At 46.5% G+C, this 19,800-nt stretch overlaps 1 protein-coding gene across 1 annotated transcript in view; it reads left to right on the plus strand.

Annotated features, from left to right (window-relative positions):
- Positions 1 to 2,158: 2,158 nt before the first annotated feature.
- LOC139241176 (zinc finger and SCAN domain-containing protein 2-like) overlaps positions 2,159 to 19,800 on the plus strand; it is a 32,670-nt gene continuing 15,028 nt past the window's right edge. The window contains exon 1 of the mRNA XM_070869833.1: positions 2,159 to 2,266. Within this exon, the coding sequence (XP_070725934.1) occupies positions 2,159 to 2,266 (108 nt within the window). The remainder of the gene's footprint in view (positions 2,267 to 19,800) is intronic.

Here is a 19,800-nt window from a genome sequence, read left to right on the forward strand (position 1 = left end):
GCTATGCTGATGTTGCACTATTTGCAATCTGACATTCTCCCAGCTATTCTTCCATGGCTTATACATTTTCATATATCCCGTTTACCTTACTGTCCTTAATTCCATATATTCCGTTCAGATATCCACAGTTCTATCCAGATCAGTGGACATGGGACTGAACCACACCAACTGGGGCAGCGGGGGTGGTTCAATCCGGATCAGCGGACACAGGACTGAACCACACCAACTGGGGCGAGGGTGGTTCGATCCGGATCAGTGGACGTGGGACTGAACCACACCAACTGGGGCAGCAGGGGTGGTTTGATCCGGATCAGCGGACACGGGACTGAACCACACCGACAGGGGACGGGGGTTCAGGGGGCAATGTTCCCTTTAACCTTTCCTGTGGCTGCACGTCCCACTCACATTTCCACGGTATTTAAGAGACGGCTGTGCGGGACCTCGAGACCAACGGGAACATTGGTGCTGGGTACGGTGGAATCGTGCAGCACAGACAGAGGCCGTTCAGCCCGTTGTGCCTGTGCTGGCTCTGTAAAAGAGCTGTCCAATTTTGGGTTGTTAACGTTACAAATCTCTCATCAGAACATTGGCTTTATTAATCCAGTACAAACACAAGGATGTTGTTGCTCAAACCTTTATGCATCGCTGGTTCGGCCTCAGCTGGAATATTGTGTTCAATTCTGGGCAGACACTTCAGGAAGGATGTCAAGGCCTTGGACAGGGTGGAGAAGAGATTTACTAATGGCACCAGGGATGAGGGAATTCAGTTATGTGGAGAGACTGGGTTTGTTCTCCTTGGAGCAAAGAAAGTTAAGAGGAGATTTAATAGAGGGGTTCAAAATGATGAAGTATTTTGATGGAGTAAATAAGGGGAAACTGTTTCCACTGATAGAAGGTTGGCAACCTGAGCGACACAGATTGATGGTAATTGCAAAAGCACCAGAGGCGAGATGAGGAGAATTTGTTTTTACGCAGCGAGTTGTGATAATCTGGAATGCACTGCCTGAAAGGGTGGAGGCAGCAGATTCAGTAATAACTTTCAAAAGAGAATTGGATAAATACTTAAAAAGGAAAATGTTGCAGGGTTGTGAGGAAAGAGCAGGGGCACCATGATGTCATTACCACAGTGACGGTGTGCATAGTTCAGAGGTCATCCTAATGTCTTCTCAGCAAAACCAACCATTCAGCCTGTACCGGCTCTTTGAAAGAGCTATCCAGCCTAATCCCACTTTCCAGCTCTTGGTCCGTAGCCTTGTGGATTGCAACACATCAAGTGCCTAACCAAGTACTTTTTAAATGTGATTAGAGTCTCTGCCTCCACCACCCTTTCAGGCAGTGAGTTCCAGACCTCCATGGGTGACAAATGTTCTCCTCTCCCCTTTAATCCTTCTACCAATTACTTTAAATCTATGCCCTCTGATTATTGACCTTTCTGCTAAGGGAAATAGGTCCTTCCTATCCACTCTTAAGCCCCTCATAATTTTATCTATGAGAAAAGAAGTAGGTCCATTCATCCCTCTTGCGCCTGTTACATTGGAACAGGAGGAGGCCTATTTAACACCCTCGAGCCTATTGCATAGGAACTGGAGTAGACCCATTCAGCCCCTTGAGAGTGTTACATAGAAACAGCAGGGGGGAGGGGCTGGATTTCCACTCGCTTTTGTGTGAAGAAGTGCTTCCTGATGTCGCCCCTGAACGGCCTAGCTCTAATTTGAAGGTATAAGAACAGAAAATGCTGGAAACACTCAGCAGGTCCGGCAACATCCATAGCGGGAGAAGCAGAGTTGACTTTTCAGGTCGATAACCTTTCGTCAGAACTGTAACTTAGAGATGTAACGATTTATAAGCAAAAAAGAGACCCAGAGAAAGGGGAGGTGGGGAGGAATGTACAGAAGGGGCTGTCTGTGATAGAGTGGAAGGCAGGAGTGATGAAATGACAAAATGATGAAATGATCATGGTGAAAGGCAAAATGGGGTGGAAATGGGACAAGTAAAAAAACAAAATACAATTTCAGAAGGCAATTGGACAAGTGTTTGAAGAGAACTAATTTGCAGGGTTATGGGGAAAAAGCTGGGGTGTGGCACTAAATTGGACAGCTTTCAAAGAGCCAGTACAGGCATGGCCAGCCGAATGTGCTGCGCTGTAAGTTTCTGCGCAATGGGGGTCCAGAGGAGCTGTAAATGTCAACAGCATCACCAGGACCTGCTGTGTGAAAAATGGGAGCAGCGGTTGCGATCTGAAATTGTTGAACTCGATGTCGAGTCCGTAAGGTGGTAAAGTGCCTGATTGGAAGATAAGGTGCTGTTTCTCGAGCTTCCGTTGGAACAGTGTGGGAGGCTGAGGTTATAGCGGGAGTAGGGCGGAGAATTAAAATGGCAAGTGACCGGATGCTCAGGGTCGAACTTGCAGACTCAAAGGTGTTCAGCAAAGTGATCACTCCACCTCATTTTAAGGTTATACCTTCGCGCCCGCCCCCTACTCTGTGATTTCCCTTCCAAGGCAATATGGAGAAACTGATTTTCCTCATGTGTGACTCTTGTAATTTTTATGATTGAGCATTAAATCGATCATTTAATCTCTCTATATTCTATCTGTACAGATTTATTTTGTAAACCTATTAAAAATGGACATTGTTCTTTTCATATAACTTAACGTGGTGGACCAGTCTATAACTTAATGAGAGACTCTTTTGATCAAAAATTAGTGACGATGAAAGCTCCAATGGTGGATCAGACACTGAAGTTGGAGAATAGGTAAAAGCCCATTAAGATTTAGTTAAGATTACATTAAATAGAAGAAAAGAGAGAGCATGAAAGAATGTTGCCAAGTAAAATCAGGGAAAACCCAAAGATGTTTTATAAATACATTAAGAACAAGAGGATAACTAGAGAAAGAGTGGGGCCTATTAGAGACCATAAAAATAATCTGTGGAGGCAGAAGACATGGGTATGATTCTTAATGAATACTTTGCAGCGGTTTTCACAAAAGAGAGGGGTGATGCAAATCAGAGAGGAGGAGTGTGAAATATTAGACGAGATAAACACAGTGAGAGAGGAAGTATTAAGGGGCATAGCAGGTTTGAAAGTGAATGAAATATATCCCAGGATGTTAAGAGAAGCAAAAGAGGAAACAGTAGAGGCGCTGACCATCATTTTCCAATCTTCTCTGGCTACAGGTGTGGTGCCAGAGGACTGGAGGACTGCTAATGTTGTACCTTTGTTTAAAAAGGGAGAAAGGGATAGACAGAGTAATTACAGGCCAGTCAGCCTAACCTCAGTGGTGGGAAAATTATTGGAAATAATCCTGAGGGACAGGATAAATCTTCATTTGGAAACATAAGGATTAATCAAGGACAGTCAGCATAGATTTGTTAAGGGAAGGTCGCGTCTGACTAACTTGATTGAAGTTTTTGAGGATGTAACCAGGAGGGTCTATGAGGGCAGTGCGTATGATGTTGTGTATATGGATTTTAGCAAGGCTTTTGATAAGGTCCCACATGGCAGACTGGTCATGAAAGTAAAAGCCCATGGGATCCAGGGCAAAGTGGCAAATTGGACCCAAAATTGGCTCCGAGGCAGGAAGCAAAGGGTAATGGTTGATGGGTGTTTGTGACTGGAAGGTTGTTTCCAGTGAGGTGCCGCAGGGCTCAGTAATGGGTCCCTTGCTTTTTGTATATATCAATGACCTGGACTTGAATGTCGGAGGTATGATTAACAAGTTTGCAGATGACATTAAAATTGGCTGTGTGGTTGATAATGAAGAAGAAAGCTGCGGGCTGCAGGAAGACAGGTGGGCAGAACAGTGGCAAATGGAATTCAATTCGGATTAGTATGAGGTAATGCATTTGGGGAGGTCTAACAAGGCAAGGAAATACACATTAAATAGTACACTGAAAAGTGTAGAGGAACGAAGGGACCTTGGTGTGCAGGGCCACAGATCCCTGAAGGTAGCAGGCCAGGTAGATAAGGTGGTTAAGAAGGCATATGGAATACTTGCCTTTATTCGTTGCGGCATGGAATACAGAGCAAGGGGGTTATGCTTGAACTGTATAAAACATTAGTTGGGCCGCAGCTGGAGTACTGCGTGCAGATCTGGTCACCACTTTACACGAAAGATGTGATTGCACTGGAAAGGGTGCAGAGGGGATTTACAAGAATGTTGCCTGGACTGGAGAATTTTATCTATGAGGAAAGATTGGAGATGCTGGGTCAGTTTTTTTTTTGGAACAGAGGAGGTTGAGGGAGATATGATTGAGGTGTATAAAATTATGAGGGGCCTGTTTCCCTTGGCAGAGGGGTCAACAACCAGGGAGCATAGATTTAAAGTAATTGGGGGGAGGTTTAGAGGAGATACGGGGGGGGAAATTTCTTCACCCAGAGGGTGGTGGGGGTCTGGAACTCACTGCCTGAAAGGATGGTAGAGGCAGAAACCCTCACCACTTTTAAAAAATACTTTGGACGTGCACTTAAAGTGACATAACCTACGGGGCTACGGACCGAGAGCTGGAAAATGGGATTAGGCTGGATAACTTTTGGTCAGCCGATGCAGACATGATGGGCCGAAATCGTCTCCTTCTGTGCTGTAAATTTCTATGATTCTATTGAACGTACAGCACAGAAACAGGCCATTCAGCCCCGCTGGTCTGTGCCGGTGTTAATCCTCCACACAAGGCTCCTCCCACCCGTACTTCATCCTACCCTATCGACATAACCTATTCCTTTCTCCCTCGTATGGTAACCTGGCTTCTCCTTAAATGGATCTATGCTATTTGCCTCAACCACTTCATGTGCTAGCGAGTTCCACATTCTCACCACTCTCTGGGTGAAGAATATAAGAACTAGGAGTAGGAGTCGGCCATTTGGCCCCTCGAACCTGCTCCGCCATTCAATACAATCATGGCTGATCTGATCATGGACTCAGCTCCACTTCCCTGCCCGCACCCCATGACTCACTTATTGCTCAAAAATATATCTTCCCCCTCGAATATATTCAATGAGCCAGCCTCCATAGCTCTCTGGGGCAGAGAATTCCACAGATTTGCAACCCTTTGAGAGAAGAAATTCCTCCTCATAGTTTTAAATGGGCGACTCTTTAATCTGACAATATGCCCCCCGCCTCCAGTTCTAGAATTCCCCATGAGTGGAAACATCCCCTCTGCATCTACCTTGTCGAGCACCCTCATTATCTTATACATTTCAATAAGATCACCTCTCTCAACTCCAATGAGTACAGGCCCAACCTGCTCAACCTTTCTTCATATGTCAACCCCCTCATCTCATCTACTGAACCCTCTCTGAACAGCCTCCAATGCAAGTATATCTCCTCGGAGACCAAAACTGTATGCAGTACTCCAGGTGTGGCCTCACCAATACCCTGTACAGTTGTAGCAGGACTTCTCTGTTTTTATACTCCATCCCCCTTGCAATAAAGGCCTTCCTGAACCTGCATACTAACTTTTTTTGTGTGTTTCTTGCACAAGGACCTCCAGGTCCTTCTGTACTGCACCATTTTTAAATTTTTCTCCATTGAAATAATAATTTGCTTTTTAATTTTTCTGCCAAAGTGGATAACCCCACACTTCGCCACATTATACTCCATCTGCCATAAGTTTCTTCAGAATTCCCTATTGGATTTATTAGGGACTATCTTTTTATCGCCCCTAGTTTTGAAACTCCCCATCAGCGGAAACATCTTCTCTACGTCCACCCTATCAAAACCCTTTCATAATTTGAAACACATCTACCAGGCCACCCCTCAGCCTTCTGTTCAAGAGAAAAGAACCCCCAGCTTGTTCAGTGTTTCCTGGTACTCAATTTGAAAAATTCTCTTCCTCGTTTTCCCACTCCTCCCCATCTCTGTAACCTCCAGCCCTACAAGCCTTTGAGATCTCTGCGGTCCGCTACGGCCTTTTACAGATCCTCAGTGTTAATCGATCCACCGTTGGCGGCCGTGCCTTCAGCTTCCTGGGCCCTAAACTCTGGAATTCCCTCCCTAAACCTCTTCACCTCTTTCCTCCATTAAGATAGTCATTAACACCTACCCCTTTGAGGAAGCTTTTGGTCATCTGCTCTAATATCTCCTGTGGTTCGGTGTCGAATTTTGTCTTTGTAATGCCTGTGGGCGTTTTTACTGCATTAAAGGACCTGTATAAATGCAAATTGCCATTGACAGCATTGGGAATAGTCGAGCAACCAATCTGCTATCCTCTGCTGTGAAGTTACAACATTGTATTCAAAATGATCCACTTCACTCGTCTTCAGGAGTTAGTCCCTGGAATATCATGAGGACAGTTTGGGCAACTTCCAGTCTTGGTGGCTTGTACAGTCAGCTGAGAGCAGACAACCTGCTTTCTCGGCTGTATACAGTGAACATCACAAGTCCCAGCCTGAATGGAGATGATTGGGTAATTCCCCCGTCAATCACGGCTGGAGACAGCACTGCTGTAAGTGACCCAGCAGGCTGAGCGCCCCAGGCCTGCGAGCACCATCGGAGCAGGCCGGGGAGCGGAAGGAGCAGCGTAGCAGCCTGGCCCTGCAGGGAGCAGCACATGCTGGAGCAGGAGAACAACGGAAGGGAAGAGTGACATCATCAAGTTCCCGGTCGGTGCTTGGAGCGTGGGCAGGTACAGCAGGAGCGGTAAGGTCGGGGCGAAGGAGCGGCGAGAGACTAGAGGGACGTGATCGGGGTCCAGGAGAGGCATGAGTTCGGGGCCCAGGAGAGGCGAGGGCCCAGGGACAGCACTGCGATATGTGTGCGCACTAGGTCCGTGCAGCAGAGCTGGTCTCCAGTCAACTTGGTTAATCCTTGCCACTGGACCAAGACCTAGCTCTGTCAAGCCCGTGTGGTGGCTGGTGTGCAATGGCCACCCCACGTTAAAAAAATCCATGCACAGGCATCTTCCACCTTTCAGGATGTAGTTCGGGACCTGGAATTTCAGGTCCTTCATTGAAACATCTGTAAACTTTTTGACGCGGAAGCAAGTCATCCTCGATTCAAGGGACTGCCGATGATGATGATGACGATGTGATGGAGATAGCTTTTACGCACGTAATTTGTATCATGGAACTATCGGCCACTCACTGCATTTATCGGGAGACATTGTAGATTCAGTCACCAGCTCTGTTTGCCGCAATGCTGAGGATGACATGAATAGCACATTTAGCGAGTTGGTCTCACCACAGGTAAACGGTACATAGCCAGATAGGGGATGGGTGACCAGCAGGAAGAGCAGTGTAAGGAAGGTAGTGCAGGGGTCCTCTGCGGTCATCCCTCTGCAAAACAGATACACCGCTTAGGGAACTGTTGAGGGGGATGACTCTTCAGGGGAAGACAGCAGCAGCCAAGTTCATGGCACCGTGGATGGCTCTGCTGCACAGGAGGGCAGGAAAAAAAGTGGAAGAGCTATAGTGATAGGGGATTCGATTGTAAGGGGAATAGATAGACGTTTCTGCAGCTGCAACCGAGACTCCAGGATGGTATGTTGCCTCTTTGGTGCAAGGGTCAAGGATGTCTCAGAGCGGGTGCAGGACAATTTGAAGAGGGAGGGTGAACAGCCAGTTGTCGTAGTGCATATAGGTACCAACGATATGGGTAAAAAACGGGATGAGGTCCTACAAGATGAATTTAGGGAGTTAGGAGATAAATTAAAAAGTAGGACCTCAAAAGTAGCAATCTCAGGATTGCTACCAGTGCCATGTGCTAGTCAGAGTAGGAATCGCAGGATAGCTCAGATGAATATGTGACTTGAGGAGTGATGCAGAAGGGAGGGATTCAAATTCCTGGGACATTGGAACCGGTTCTGGGGGAAGTGGGACCAGTACAAACCGGACGGTCTGCACATGGGCAGGACCGGAAACAATGTCCTAGGGGGGAGTGTTTGCTAGTGCTGTTGGGGAGTGGTTAAACTAATATGGCAGGGGGATGGGAACCTATGCAGGGAGACAGAGGGAAATAAAATGGGGGCAGAAGCAAAAGATAGAAAGGAGAATAGTAAAAGTGGAGGGTAGAGGAATCCAAGGCAAAAATCAAAAAGGGCCACATTACAGCAAAATTCTAAAGGGACAAAGAGTGTTAAAAAGGCAAGCCTGAAGGCTCTGTGCCTCAATGCGAGGAGTATTCGGAATAAGGTGGATGAATTAACTGCACAGATAGCAGTTAACGGATATGATGTAATTGGCATCACGGAGACATGGCTCCAGGGTGACCAAGGCTGGGAACTCAACATCCAGGGGTATTCAACATTTAGGAAGGATAGACAGAAAGGAAAAGGAGGTGGGGTGGCGTTGCTGGTTAAAGAGGAAATTAATGTCATAGTAAGGAAGGACATTAGCTTGAATGATGTGGAATCGGTATGGGTAGAGCTACGGAATACCAAAGGGCAGAAAACGCTTGTGGGAGTTGTGTACAGACCACCAAACAGTCGTAGTGAGGTTGGGGACAGCATCAAACAAGAAATTAGGGATGCGTGCAATAAAGGTACAGCAGTTATCATGGGTGACTTTAATCTACATATTGATTGGGCTAACCAAACTGTTAGCAATTTGGTAGAGGAGGATTTCCTGGAGTGTATTAGGAATGGTTTTCTAGACCAATATATCGAGGAACCAACTCGAGGGCTGGCCATCCTAGACTGGGTGATGTGTAATGAGAAAGGACTAATTAACAATCTTGTTGTGCTAGACCCCTTGGGGAAGAGTGACCATAATATGGTGGAATTCTTTATTAAGATGGAGAGTGACACAGTTAATTCAGAGACTAGGGACCTGAACTTAAGGAAAGGTAACTTCGATGATATGAGACGTGAATTGGCTGGAATAGACTGGCGAGTGATACTTAAAGGGTTGACGGTGGATAGGCAATGGCAAACATTTAAAGATCACATGGATGAACTTCAAAAATTGTACATCCCTGTCTGGAGTAAAAAATAAAATGGGGAAGGTGGCTCAACCGTGGCTAACAAGGGAAATTAAGGATAGTGTTAAATCCAAGGAAGAGGCATATAAATTGGTCAGAAAAAGCAGCAAACCTGAGGACTGGGAGAATTTTGTAATACTGCAGAGGAGGACAATGGGTTTAATTAGGAGGGGGAAATTAGAGTATGAGAGGAAGCTTGCTGGGAACATAAAAACTGACTGCAAAAGCTTCTATAGATAGGTGAAGAGAAAAAGATTAGTGAAAACAAACGTAGTTCCCTTGCAGTCAGACTCAGGTGAATTTATAATGGGGAACAAAGAAATGGCGGACCAGTTAAACAAATACTTTGGTTCTATCTTCACGAAGGAAGACACAAATAACCTTCCAGAAATACTAGGGGACCGAGGGTCTAGTGAGGAGGAGGAAAACTGAAGGAAATCATTATTAGGTGGGAAATTGTGTTAGGGAAATTGATGGGATTGAAGGCCGATAAATCCCCAGGGCCTGATAGTCTGCATCCCAGAGTACTTAAGGAAGTAGCCCTAGAAATAGTGCTGGAATTTCCTTTTGGTGGCATTAAGTGTTTCTATGAAATTGTCCTGTCTGCTGTTTTAATACAGATGGCAACCCGGGGTTAACGTCTGCAATAAACTAGCTGAGAAATGTGACTCAACTGTGTTGAGCTCATCATAGAATTTACGGCATAGTAAGAAGGCCATCATACCTCTTCGAAAGAGCTATCCAATTAGTCCCACTCCCTGTACCCCGCCCCCCTTTCCCCCATAGCCCTGCAATTTTTGCCTTGTTTTCTAATCCTTCCATGGCATTGCCCCTCCCTATCTCTGTAATCTCCTCCAACCCTCCACTATCACTCCTCATGCACATCCCCTTAAGCTGAACTGTCGGAGAGGTGGTACTGAGGGAGTGCAGCACTGTCGGAGTGGCGATCCTAACTGAGTGTTGCACTGTCAGAAGAGCAATACTGAGGGAGCGCTGCACTGTCGGAGCGGCAGTATATAGCTGGGTACACGCACTATAAGCTTATGTATTCTGTGAAAGAAAGAATTCTTGCATTTATACAGAAAATGCTGGAAATCTCAGCGGGTTATGCAGCGTCTGTGGAGAAACAGAGTTAACATTTCAGATCGATGACCCTTCATCAGAACTGACTGACCCGCTGAGACTTCCAGCATTTTTGGTTTTTATTTCAGATTCCAGCAACCACAGTATTTTGCTTTTGCATTTTAACAGCATGTTTCACAACCTCAGGACGTCGCATAGCACTTTACAACCAGCGGAGTACTTTTGAAGTATAGTCACTGTTGTAACATAGCAAACACAGCAGCCTGGATGAGTGTAGCTTGAACAACACTTAATAAGCTCGACGCCATCTAGGTTAGAGCAGCCCGCTTGATTGGCACCCAATCCACCACTGTAATAATGGGGAACAGGGAAATGGCAGAGACGTTGAACAAATATTTTGTATCAGATTTCACGGTAGAAGACACTAAACACATCCCAATCGTGGATAATCAAAGGGCTATAGGTAGGGAGGAACTTAATACAATCACTATCACTAATGAAGTAGTTCTAGGTAAAATAATGGGACTAAAGGCGGATAAGTCCCCAGGACCTGATGCCTTATATCCTAGGGTCTTAAGAGAAGTGGCTGCAGAGATATTGGTTGTAATCTCCCAAAATTCCCTGGGGCAATACCAGCAGATTGGACAACCGCAAATGTAACGCCGCTATTTAAAAAAGGAGGCAGACAAAAAGCAGGAAACTATAGACCAGTTAGCCTAACATCTGTCGTTGGGAAAATGTTGGGGTCCATTATTAAGGAAGCAGTAGCAGGACATTTGGAAAAGCAAAATTCAGTCAGGCAGAGTCAGCATGGTTTTATGAAAGGGAAAGCATGTTTGACAAATTTGCTGGAGTTCTTTGAGGATGTAACGAACAGGGTGGATAAGGGGGAACCAGTGGATGTGGTGTATTTGGATTTCTAGAAGGCATTCGATAAGGTGCCACATAAGAGGTTACTGCACAAGATAAAAGCCCACGGGGCTGGAGGTAATATATTAGCATAGCTAGGGGATTGGCTAACTAACAGAAAATAGAGTGTCAGGATAAATGGGTCATTTTCCGGTTGGCAAACAGTGACTGCTGGGGTGCCGCAGGGATCGGTGCTGGTCCTCAACTACTTACAATCTATATTAATGACTTGGATGAAGGGACCAATTGTAACGTAGCCAAGTTTACTGATGATGTAAAGATGGGTGGGAAAGCAAATTGTGATGAGGACACAAAAGATCTGCAAATGGATATCATAGGCTAAGTGAATGGGTGAAAATTTGGCAGATGGAGTATAATGTGGGAAAATGTGAAGTTATCCACTGGGGCACAAATAATAGAAAAGCTAATTATAATTCAAATGGAGAAAAATTGCAACGTGCTGCAGTACAGAGAGACCTGGGGGTCCTTGTGCATGAAATATAAAGTTAGTATGTAGGTACAGCAAGTGATCAGGAAGGCAAATGGAATGTTGGCCTTTATTGCAAGGGAGATGGAGTATAAAAGCAGAGAAGTCCTGCTACAACTGAATAAGGTATTGGTGAGGCCACACCTGGAGAACTGCGTACAGTTTTGGTCTCTGTATTTAAGGAAGGATATATCCATGCTCCTATTTCTTATGTTCTTATATTCTCCCCGGTGTCCTGGCCAATCCCTCAAACAACATAACAAAAACAAATTATCTGGTCATTATCACATTGCTATGTGGGAGCTTGCTGTGTGCAAATTAGCTGCCATGTTTCCTAGATTACAACAGTGATTACAGTTCAAAAGCATACCATATACAGTAGACATCTCAAATTGCTGGAGAATTACCACCAGCGATGTTGCAGGAAGATCCTGCAAATCCTGTGGGAGGACAGACGCACCACGTCAGTGTTTTCGATCAGTCCAACATCCCCAGCATCGAAGCACCGACCACACTCGACCAGCTCCGCTGGGCAGGCCACATTATTCGCATGCTTGACACAAGACTCCCAAAGCAAGCGCTCTGCTCAGAACTCCTCCAAGGCAAGCGAGCCCATGATGGGCAGAGGAAACATTTCAAGGTCACCCTGAAAGCCTCCTTGATAAAATACAACATCCCCACCAGCACCTGGGAGTCCCTGGCCAAAGACCGCATTAATTGAAGCATCCGGGAGGGCGCTGAGCACCTCGAGTCTCGTCGCCGAGAGCGGGTAGAAAACAGGCGCAGGCAGCGGAAGGAGCGTGCGGCAAACCAGACTCCCCACCCTCCCTTTCCCCCAACCACTGTCTGTCCCACCTGTGATAGAGACTGTAATTCCTGCATTGGACTGTACAGCCACCTCAGAACTCATTTTTAGAGTGGAAGCAACTCTTCCTCGATTCCGAGGGACTGCCTATGGTGACTTCATTGGCTGTAAAACGCTTTGTGACGTCGGTTGGGCGTGAAAGGCGCTATAGAAATGAAAGTCTTTCCCCGCACTGCTGACTTGGCAGCCAGCTCGCCCGGCTCAGCCTCCGCCGTAAGCTGGCTGCTGGGCAGGGCCGAGTGGCTGAGGGCCCCGTGAGCTCTCGGGGCCCGGGGGGAGGGGAGGTGAGGGGCCCGGGGTGCGGGCTCTGGGGCTGGGAGTGGGGGGGGGGGGAAGCGGCTGCTCACCAATGAACACAAACGTTGACCTGATGCGCGGCTTCCCCCCCCACGCCGTTCCCACTCGCTGCTCTCGGGGGCGGGGCACAGTTTAATTGACCTGAGCTTCGACCAATGGGAGGGTCGGAAGCGGGACCACTGTGGCAGTTGACGGCTCGTCCTCCAACCAATCGGAGTGCGGGGCTACAGTCACGTGCCGGGACCAGGCCACACAGCTGCCGAGATCGTCCCCGACCAATCAGGGAGCGGAAGGGGAGGGGCGGGAAGCGGTTCTGCAGGTGTGGCGAGAGCCATGTGCGGGCAGGCCAACCTGTTTTGCATCCCCTTGGAATGAGTGATCATAGCATGATTGAATTTCAAATTCAGATGGAGGGTGAGAAAGTTGGATCTCTAACCAGCGTACTAAGCTTAAATAAAGGAGACTACAAAGGTATGAGGGCAGAGTTGGCTAAAGTGGACTGGGAAAATAGATTAAAGTGTAGGACGGTTGATGAACAGTGGTGTACATTTAAGGAGATATTTCATAACTCTCAAGAAAAATATATTCCAGTGAGGATGAAAGGGTGTAAGTAGCATCCATGGCTAACTAAAGAAATAAAGGATGGTATCCAATTAAAAACAAGGGCATACAAAGTGGCCAAAACTAGTGGGAGAACAGAAGATTGGGAAGCTTTTAAAAGCCAGCAAAGAATGACTAAAAAAATGATTAACAAAGGGGAGATAGACTATGAAACCAACTAGCATAAAATATAAAAACAGATAGCAAGAGTTTCTATAGGTATATAAAAAGGAAAAGAGTGGCTGAAGTAAATGTTGGTCCCTTAGAGGACGTGACCAGGGAATTAGTGATGGGGAACATGGAGATGGCAAAAACTCTGAACAAATATTTTGTATCAGTCTTTACGGTAGAGGACACTAACAATCATCATCATCATCATCATCATCATAGGCCGTCCCTCGGGATCGAGGAAGACTTGCTTCCACTCCTAGCATGAGTTCTTAGGTGGCTGTACAGTCCAATACGAGAACAACAGTTTCTGTCACAAGTGGGACAGATAGTCATTGAAGGAAAGGGTGGGTGGGGAGCCTGGTTTGCCGCACGTTCCTTCCGCTGCCTGCGCTTGATTTCTGTATGCTCTCGGCGACGATACTCAAGGTGCTCAGCGCCCTCCCGGATGCACTTCCTCCACTTAGAGCGGTCTATGGCCAAGGACTCCCAGGTGTCAATGGGGATGTCGCACTGTATCAGGGAGGCTTTGAGGGTGTCCTTGTAACGTTTCCTCTGCCCGCAGTGGATAGTCAAGGGGCTATGGGAGGGGAGGAACTTAACACAATCACAATCACTAAGGTACTCAGTAAGATAATGGACAAAAGGCAGATAAATCCCCTGGACCTGATAGCTTGCATCCTAGGGTCTTAAGAGAAGTAGCGGCAGGGATAGTGGATACATTGGTTGTAATTTACCAAAATTCCCTGGATTCTGGGGAGGTCCCTTCAGATTGGAAAACTGCAAATGTAATGCCCCTATTTAAAAAATGAGGCAGACAAAAAGCAGGAAACTATAGACCAGTTGGCGTAACATCTGTGGTTGGGAAAATGTTGGAGTCCATTATTAAAGAAACATTTGGAAAAGCATAATTCAGTCAGGCAGAGTCAGCATGGATTTGTGAAAGGGAAGTCATGTTTGACAAATTTGCTGGAATTCTTTCAGGATGTAACGAACAGGGTGGATAAAGGGGAACCAGTGGATGAGATATATTTGGACTTCCAGAAGGCATTTGACAAGGTGCCACATAAAAGGTTACTGCACAAGATAAACGTTCACAGGGTTAGGGGTAATATATATATTAGCATGGATAGAGGATTCGCTAACTAACAGAAAACAGAGAGTCGGGATAAATGGTTCAATCTCGGGTTGGCAATCAGTAACTAGTGGGGTGCCGCAGGGATCAGTGCTGGGACCCCAACTATTTACAATCTATATTAATGATTTGGAAGAAGGGACAGAGTGTAATGTAGCCAAGTTTGCTGATGAAACAAAGATGGGAGGAAAAGCAATGTGTGAGGAGGACACAAAAAATCTGCAAAAGGACAAAGACAGGCTAATTGAGTGGGCAAAAATTTGGCAGATGGAGTATAATGTAGGAAAGTGTGAGGTTATGTACTTTGGCAGAAAAAAATCAAAGAGCAAGTTATTATTTAAATGGAGAAAAATTGCAAAGTGCTGCAGTACAGCAGGACTTGGGCATCCTGATGCATGAAACACAGAAGGTTAGTATGCAGGTACAGCAACTGATCAGGAAGGCCAATGGAATCTTGGCCTTTATTACAAAGGGGATGGAGTATAAAAGCAAGGAAGTCTTGCTAAAGTTGTACAGGGTGGTGAGGCCACACTTGGAATAATGTGTACAATTTTGGATTCTATATTTAAGAAAGCATATACTTGTTTTGGAGGCAGTTCAGAGAAGGTTCACTAGGTTGATTCCGGGGATGAGGGGGTTGACTTATGAGGAAAGGTTGAGTCGGTTGGGCCTCTACTCATTGGAGTTCAGAAGAATGAGAGGTGATCGCATCGAAACGTATAAGATTATGAGGGGGCTTGACAAGGTGGATGCAGAGAGGATGTTTCCACTGATGGGGGAAATTAGAACTCGGGAGCATAATCCTGGAATAACGGCCCGCTCATTTAGTAAATCTGTGGAATTTGCTGCCTCAGAGAGCTGTGGAAGCTGGGTCATTGAATAAATTTAAGACAGAGAAAGACTGTTTCTAAACTGATAAGGGAATAAGGGGTTATAGGGAGCGGGCAGGGAGGTAGACCTGAGTCCATGATCGGATCAGCCACGATCGTATTAAATGGCGGAGCAGGCTCGAGGGGCCGTATGGCCTACTCCTGCTCCTATTTCTTACGTTCTTATGCCGTAATCGTGACCATCTTTAAAAAAGGGACAAGTCCGACTGCGGTAACTACAGAGGAATCTCCCTGCTGTCGGCCCGTGGGAAAGTCATCGCTAAAATCCTCCTCAACTGTCTTCTCCCTGTGGCTGAAGAGCTCCTCCCAGAGTTGCAATGCGGATTCCGTCCATTAAGGGGTACAACGGACATGATCTTCACCATGCAACAACTACAAGAGAAATGCAGGGAACAGCACCAACCCTTGTACATGGCTTTCTTTGACTTACAAAAGCCTTTGACACTGTCAACCGTGAGGGACTATGGAGCATCGTCCTCTGTTTCGGTTGCCCCCAAAAGTTTATCACCATCCTCCGCCTGCTCCACGGCGATATGCAAGCCATGATCCTGACGAACGGATCCACCACAGACCCAAACCACGTCCGGACCGGGGTCAAGCAGGGCTGCGTCATCGCGCCAATGCTCTTCTCGATCTTACTCTCTGCAATGTTCCACCTCACAGTCAACAAGCTCCCTGCTGGAGTGGAAGTAAACTATAGAACCAATGGAAACCTGTTCAACCTTCGCCGTCTCCAGGCTAGATCCAAGGTCTTCCCGTCCTCTGTCATTGAACTATAGTACGCGGACGATGCTTGTGTCTGCGCAGATTCAGAGGCCGAACTCCAAGCCATCGTTCACTAGGTTGATTCCGGAGATGAGGGGGTTGAGTTATGAGAATAGGTTAAGTAGGTCGGGCTTATACACATTGGAGTTCAGAAGAATGAGAGGTGATCTTATTGAAACATATAAGATAATGAGGGGGCTTGACAAGGTGGATGCAGAGAGGATATTTCCACTCAGAGGGGAAACTAAAACTAGGGGACATAGTCTCGGAATAAGGGGCCGCCCTTTTAAAACTGAGATGAGGAGAAATTTCTTCTCTCAGAGGGTTGTAAATCTGTGGAAATTCTCTGCCTCAGAGAGTTGTGGAGGCTGGGTCATTGAATATATTTAAGGTGAAGGTCGACAGATTTTTGAGCAATAAGGGAGTAAAGGGTTATGGGGAGCGGGCAGGGAAGTGGAGTTGAGGTCAAGATCAGATCAGCCATGATCTTATTGAATGACGGAGCAGGCTCGAGGGGCAGTATGGCCTACTCCTGTTCCTAATTCTTATGTTCTTATATCAACATCTTCACTGAGGCGTACGCAAGCATGGGCCTTACACTAAACATCTGTAAGACAAAGATCCTCCACCAATCTGACAGTGCGACCTTGGACAACGTGAACCATTTTCCATACCTCAGAAGCCTACTATCAGCAAGGGCAGACATCGACAACGAGGTCCAACACTGCCTCCAATATGCCAGTGCAATCATTCGTCACCTGAGGAAGAGAGTGTTTGAAGACCAGGACCTCAAATATGGCACCAAGTTTATGGTCTACAGGGCTGTAGTGATTCCCGCCCTCCTATATGGCTCAGAGACGTGGACCATATACAGTAGGCACCTCAAAGCACTAGAGAAATACCACTAACGCTGCCTCTGCAAGATCCTGCAAATCCACTGGGAAGGATAGACGCACCAACGTCAGTGTTCTCGATCAGGCCAACATCCCCAAGCACCGACACACTCGACCAACTTAGCTGGGCGGACCACATCGTCTGCATGCCTGATACGAGAGTCCCCAAGCAAGGGCTCTACTTGGAACTCCTACACAGCAAACGAGGCCCAGGTGGGCAGAGGAAACGCTTCAAGGGCACCCTTGATAAAGTGCAACATCCCCACTGACACCTAGGAATCCCTGGCCAAAGACACGGAGCACCTCGAGTCTCGTCGCCGAGAGCAATTGCAGGCAGCGAAAGGAGCGTGCGGCAAACCAGACTCCCCACTCACCCTTTCCTTCAACCACTGTCTGTCCCACCTGTGACAGAGACTGTAATTCCCGTATTGGACTGTTCACTCCCCTCAGGTACTGCCTATGATGATGATGACCGCCCTTCCAGGCAGCACATTGCAGATTGTGAGCCTCCATGGTCAATAACCCAGACGGTGTGCAGGGGAAGAGTGATGGTACCCAGGGCGGTGAGCAAGGCCAGCATGGTGGTGACTGTGATTCCCTGGGATTCAAACACTAACCAGCTATACAATTGTACATATTTCCGGGGAGTGAGGGAAGGCTGTGAGCAGATTGACTGTGGAGGGGAGTGGGTTGGCACTGGGGCAATAATGCAGAAGTACCGTGGTGGACTGCTGCTCCTCAGGCATGTTGTTAATGGGACAGCGACGCTTGCTTTGAAATATATTCTGCACCTCTCTTTCAAAATTCCCCTCACGAAGGGCCCGGGGTCCCTTTCAACTCGTCTGAGCTGTGGTGACTGAACCGGGACAGCGGTTGAGCTGCTCCTTCTGGACGCAATCCTGCTGATCCTGAGCAAATCAGCTGCATTTCCTGTTGCTGAAAGTTATTCAGTGACCCCTTGTTCCTACATTATAACAGCGACGAAATGTTAAGTCCTTTGTTGGCTGCAAAGCGATTTGATTTCGTGCCTTTCATGAGCTCCGGATGTTCCAAAATGATTTACAGCCAATGAAGGAGTTTTAAATGTCGGCACTGTTGTAATGTAGGAAATGAGCCAGTCAATTTGCACACAGCAATATAATAATGACCAGCAATATGATAATGACCAGATAATCTGTTTTAGTGATTTTAGCAGAGGCGTGAGTGCTACCCACTAAACCACAGCTGACACACTGGGATGGTCTGAGGTCATGAAAGGTGCTATAGAAACGTGAGTTCTTTCATAGAAACATAGAAAATAGGTGCAGGAGTAGGCCATTCGGCCCTTCGAGCCTGCACCGCCATTCAATGAGTCCATGGCTGAACATGCAACTTCAGTACCCCATTCCTGCTTTCTCGCCATACCCCTTGATCCCCCTAGTAGTAAGGACTTCATCTAACTCCTTTTGAATATATTTAGTGAATTGGCCTCAACAACTTTCTGTGGTAGAGAATTCCACAGGTTCACCACTCTCTGGGTGAGGAAGTTTCTCCTCATCTCGGTCCTAAATGGCTTACCCCTTATCCTTAGATCTTTCATTCATGCCTGTTTAGTCCTCAGGTGAGGCCTGGTTTGGAATCTGTTGCGTCCCAATTCAAGTCTTCAGAAACATTCTCATACTCACTACTTATCCTTTAATGTGCTTCCTTTTCAAATAACTATCTAATCTCCTTGTTGACTGTTGTAACAATGGTTTGCAGCAGACAGTTCCACATTCAAACCACACTCGCTCTGAGGAGAGGGTGCAGAGGAGATTAGTACCAGGAATTGAAGGACTTCAGTTATGTGGTGAGACTAGAGAAGCTGGGCTTGTTCTCCTTAGACCAGAGAAGGTTAAGGGGAGATTTAATCGCGGTGTTTTCTGCGGGATAGAGTAGATCGGGAGAAATTGTTTCCTTTGGCAGGAGGGTTGGTAACCAGTGCACACACAGATTGAAGGTGATTGGCAAATGAACCAGAGGGGAGGGGAGAATTCTTGTTCATGCAGCGAGTTGTGATGATATGGAATCCACTGCCTGAAAGGCAGCTTCAATAGTAACATTCAAAAAGATATTTGCAAATGACAGGTCTATGGGGAAAGAGCCGGGGGGTGGGGGGGGGGGGACTAATTGGATAGATTAAAGAGCCAGCACAAGCATGATGGGCTGAATGGCCTGTTTCCGAACAGTAAGATCGATGAAAGCCCAAGAAGAAGGTTGGATAATGTTTTGAGCAAAGCATTGAGCCACGGAGATCCTTTTGTTTTTTAACCCCACGATGATCAATTAAATACGTTAATCGGCAAAAAGAATTCACATGTTAGCCACAGAAGTTAACGAAGATTAACTAATATTCCCTGGTGGCAATAAACATCCAATTAACTTGTTTAATTATTTGTTTTACACGGTGTTAGAAGTGGAACAATTGCAGGCGGGAAGCTCAAACCAAACCTCACGTCGAGATCGGACAGAGTCTCCCCATTCATCAGGACCTGAATATCATCGGCCTTCGCACATGGAAGGAGATCGCAGCGTGGACAAACTGTTCCATGTGTGGACGTGGATTTTTTATTTTTAATTTGATACTCTCTTTTATTTCCTTGGTTATCCACAGCTGGTTATCCCTTCTCTTACCGCCCTTCTTTTTCACTGGAATATATTTTTGTTGCGCACTATGAAAGAGCTCCTTAAAAGTCCTCCACTGTTCCTCAATTGTGCCACCGTTTAGTCTGTGTTCCCAGTCTACTTTAGCCAACTCTGCCCTCATCCAACTGTA

The sequence above is a fragment of the Pristiophorus japonicus genome (genome assembly GCF_044704955.1).
Source record: "Pristiophorus japonicus isolate sPriJap1 chromosome 24 unlocalized genomic scaffold, sPriJap1.hap1 SUPER_24_unloc_1, whole genome shotgun sequence".
Classification (NCBI taxonomy): domain Eukaryota; kingdom Metazoa; phylum Chordata; class Chondrichthyes; family Pristiophoridae; genus Pristiophorus; species Pristiophorus japonicus.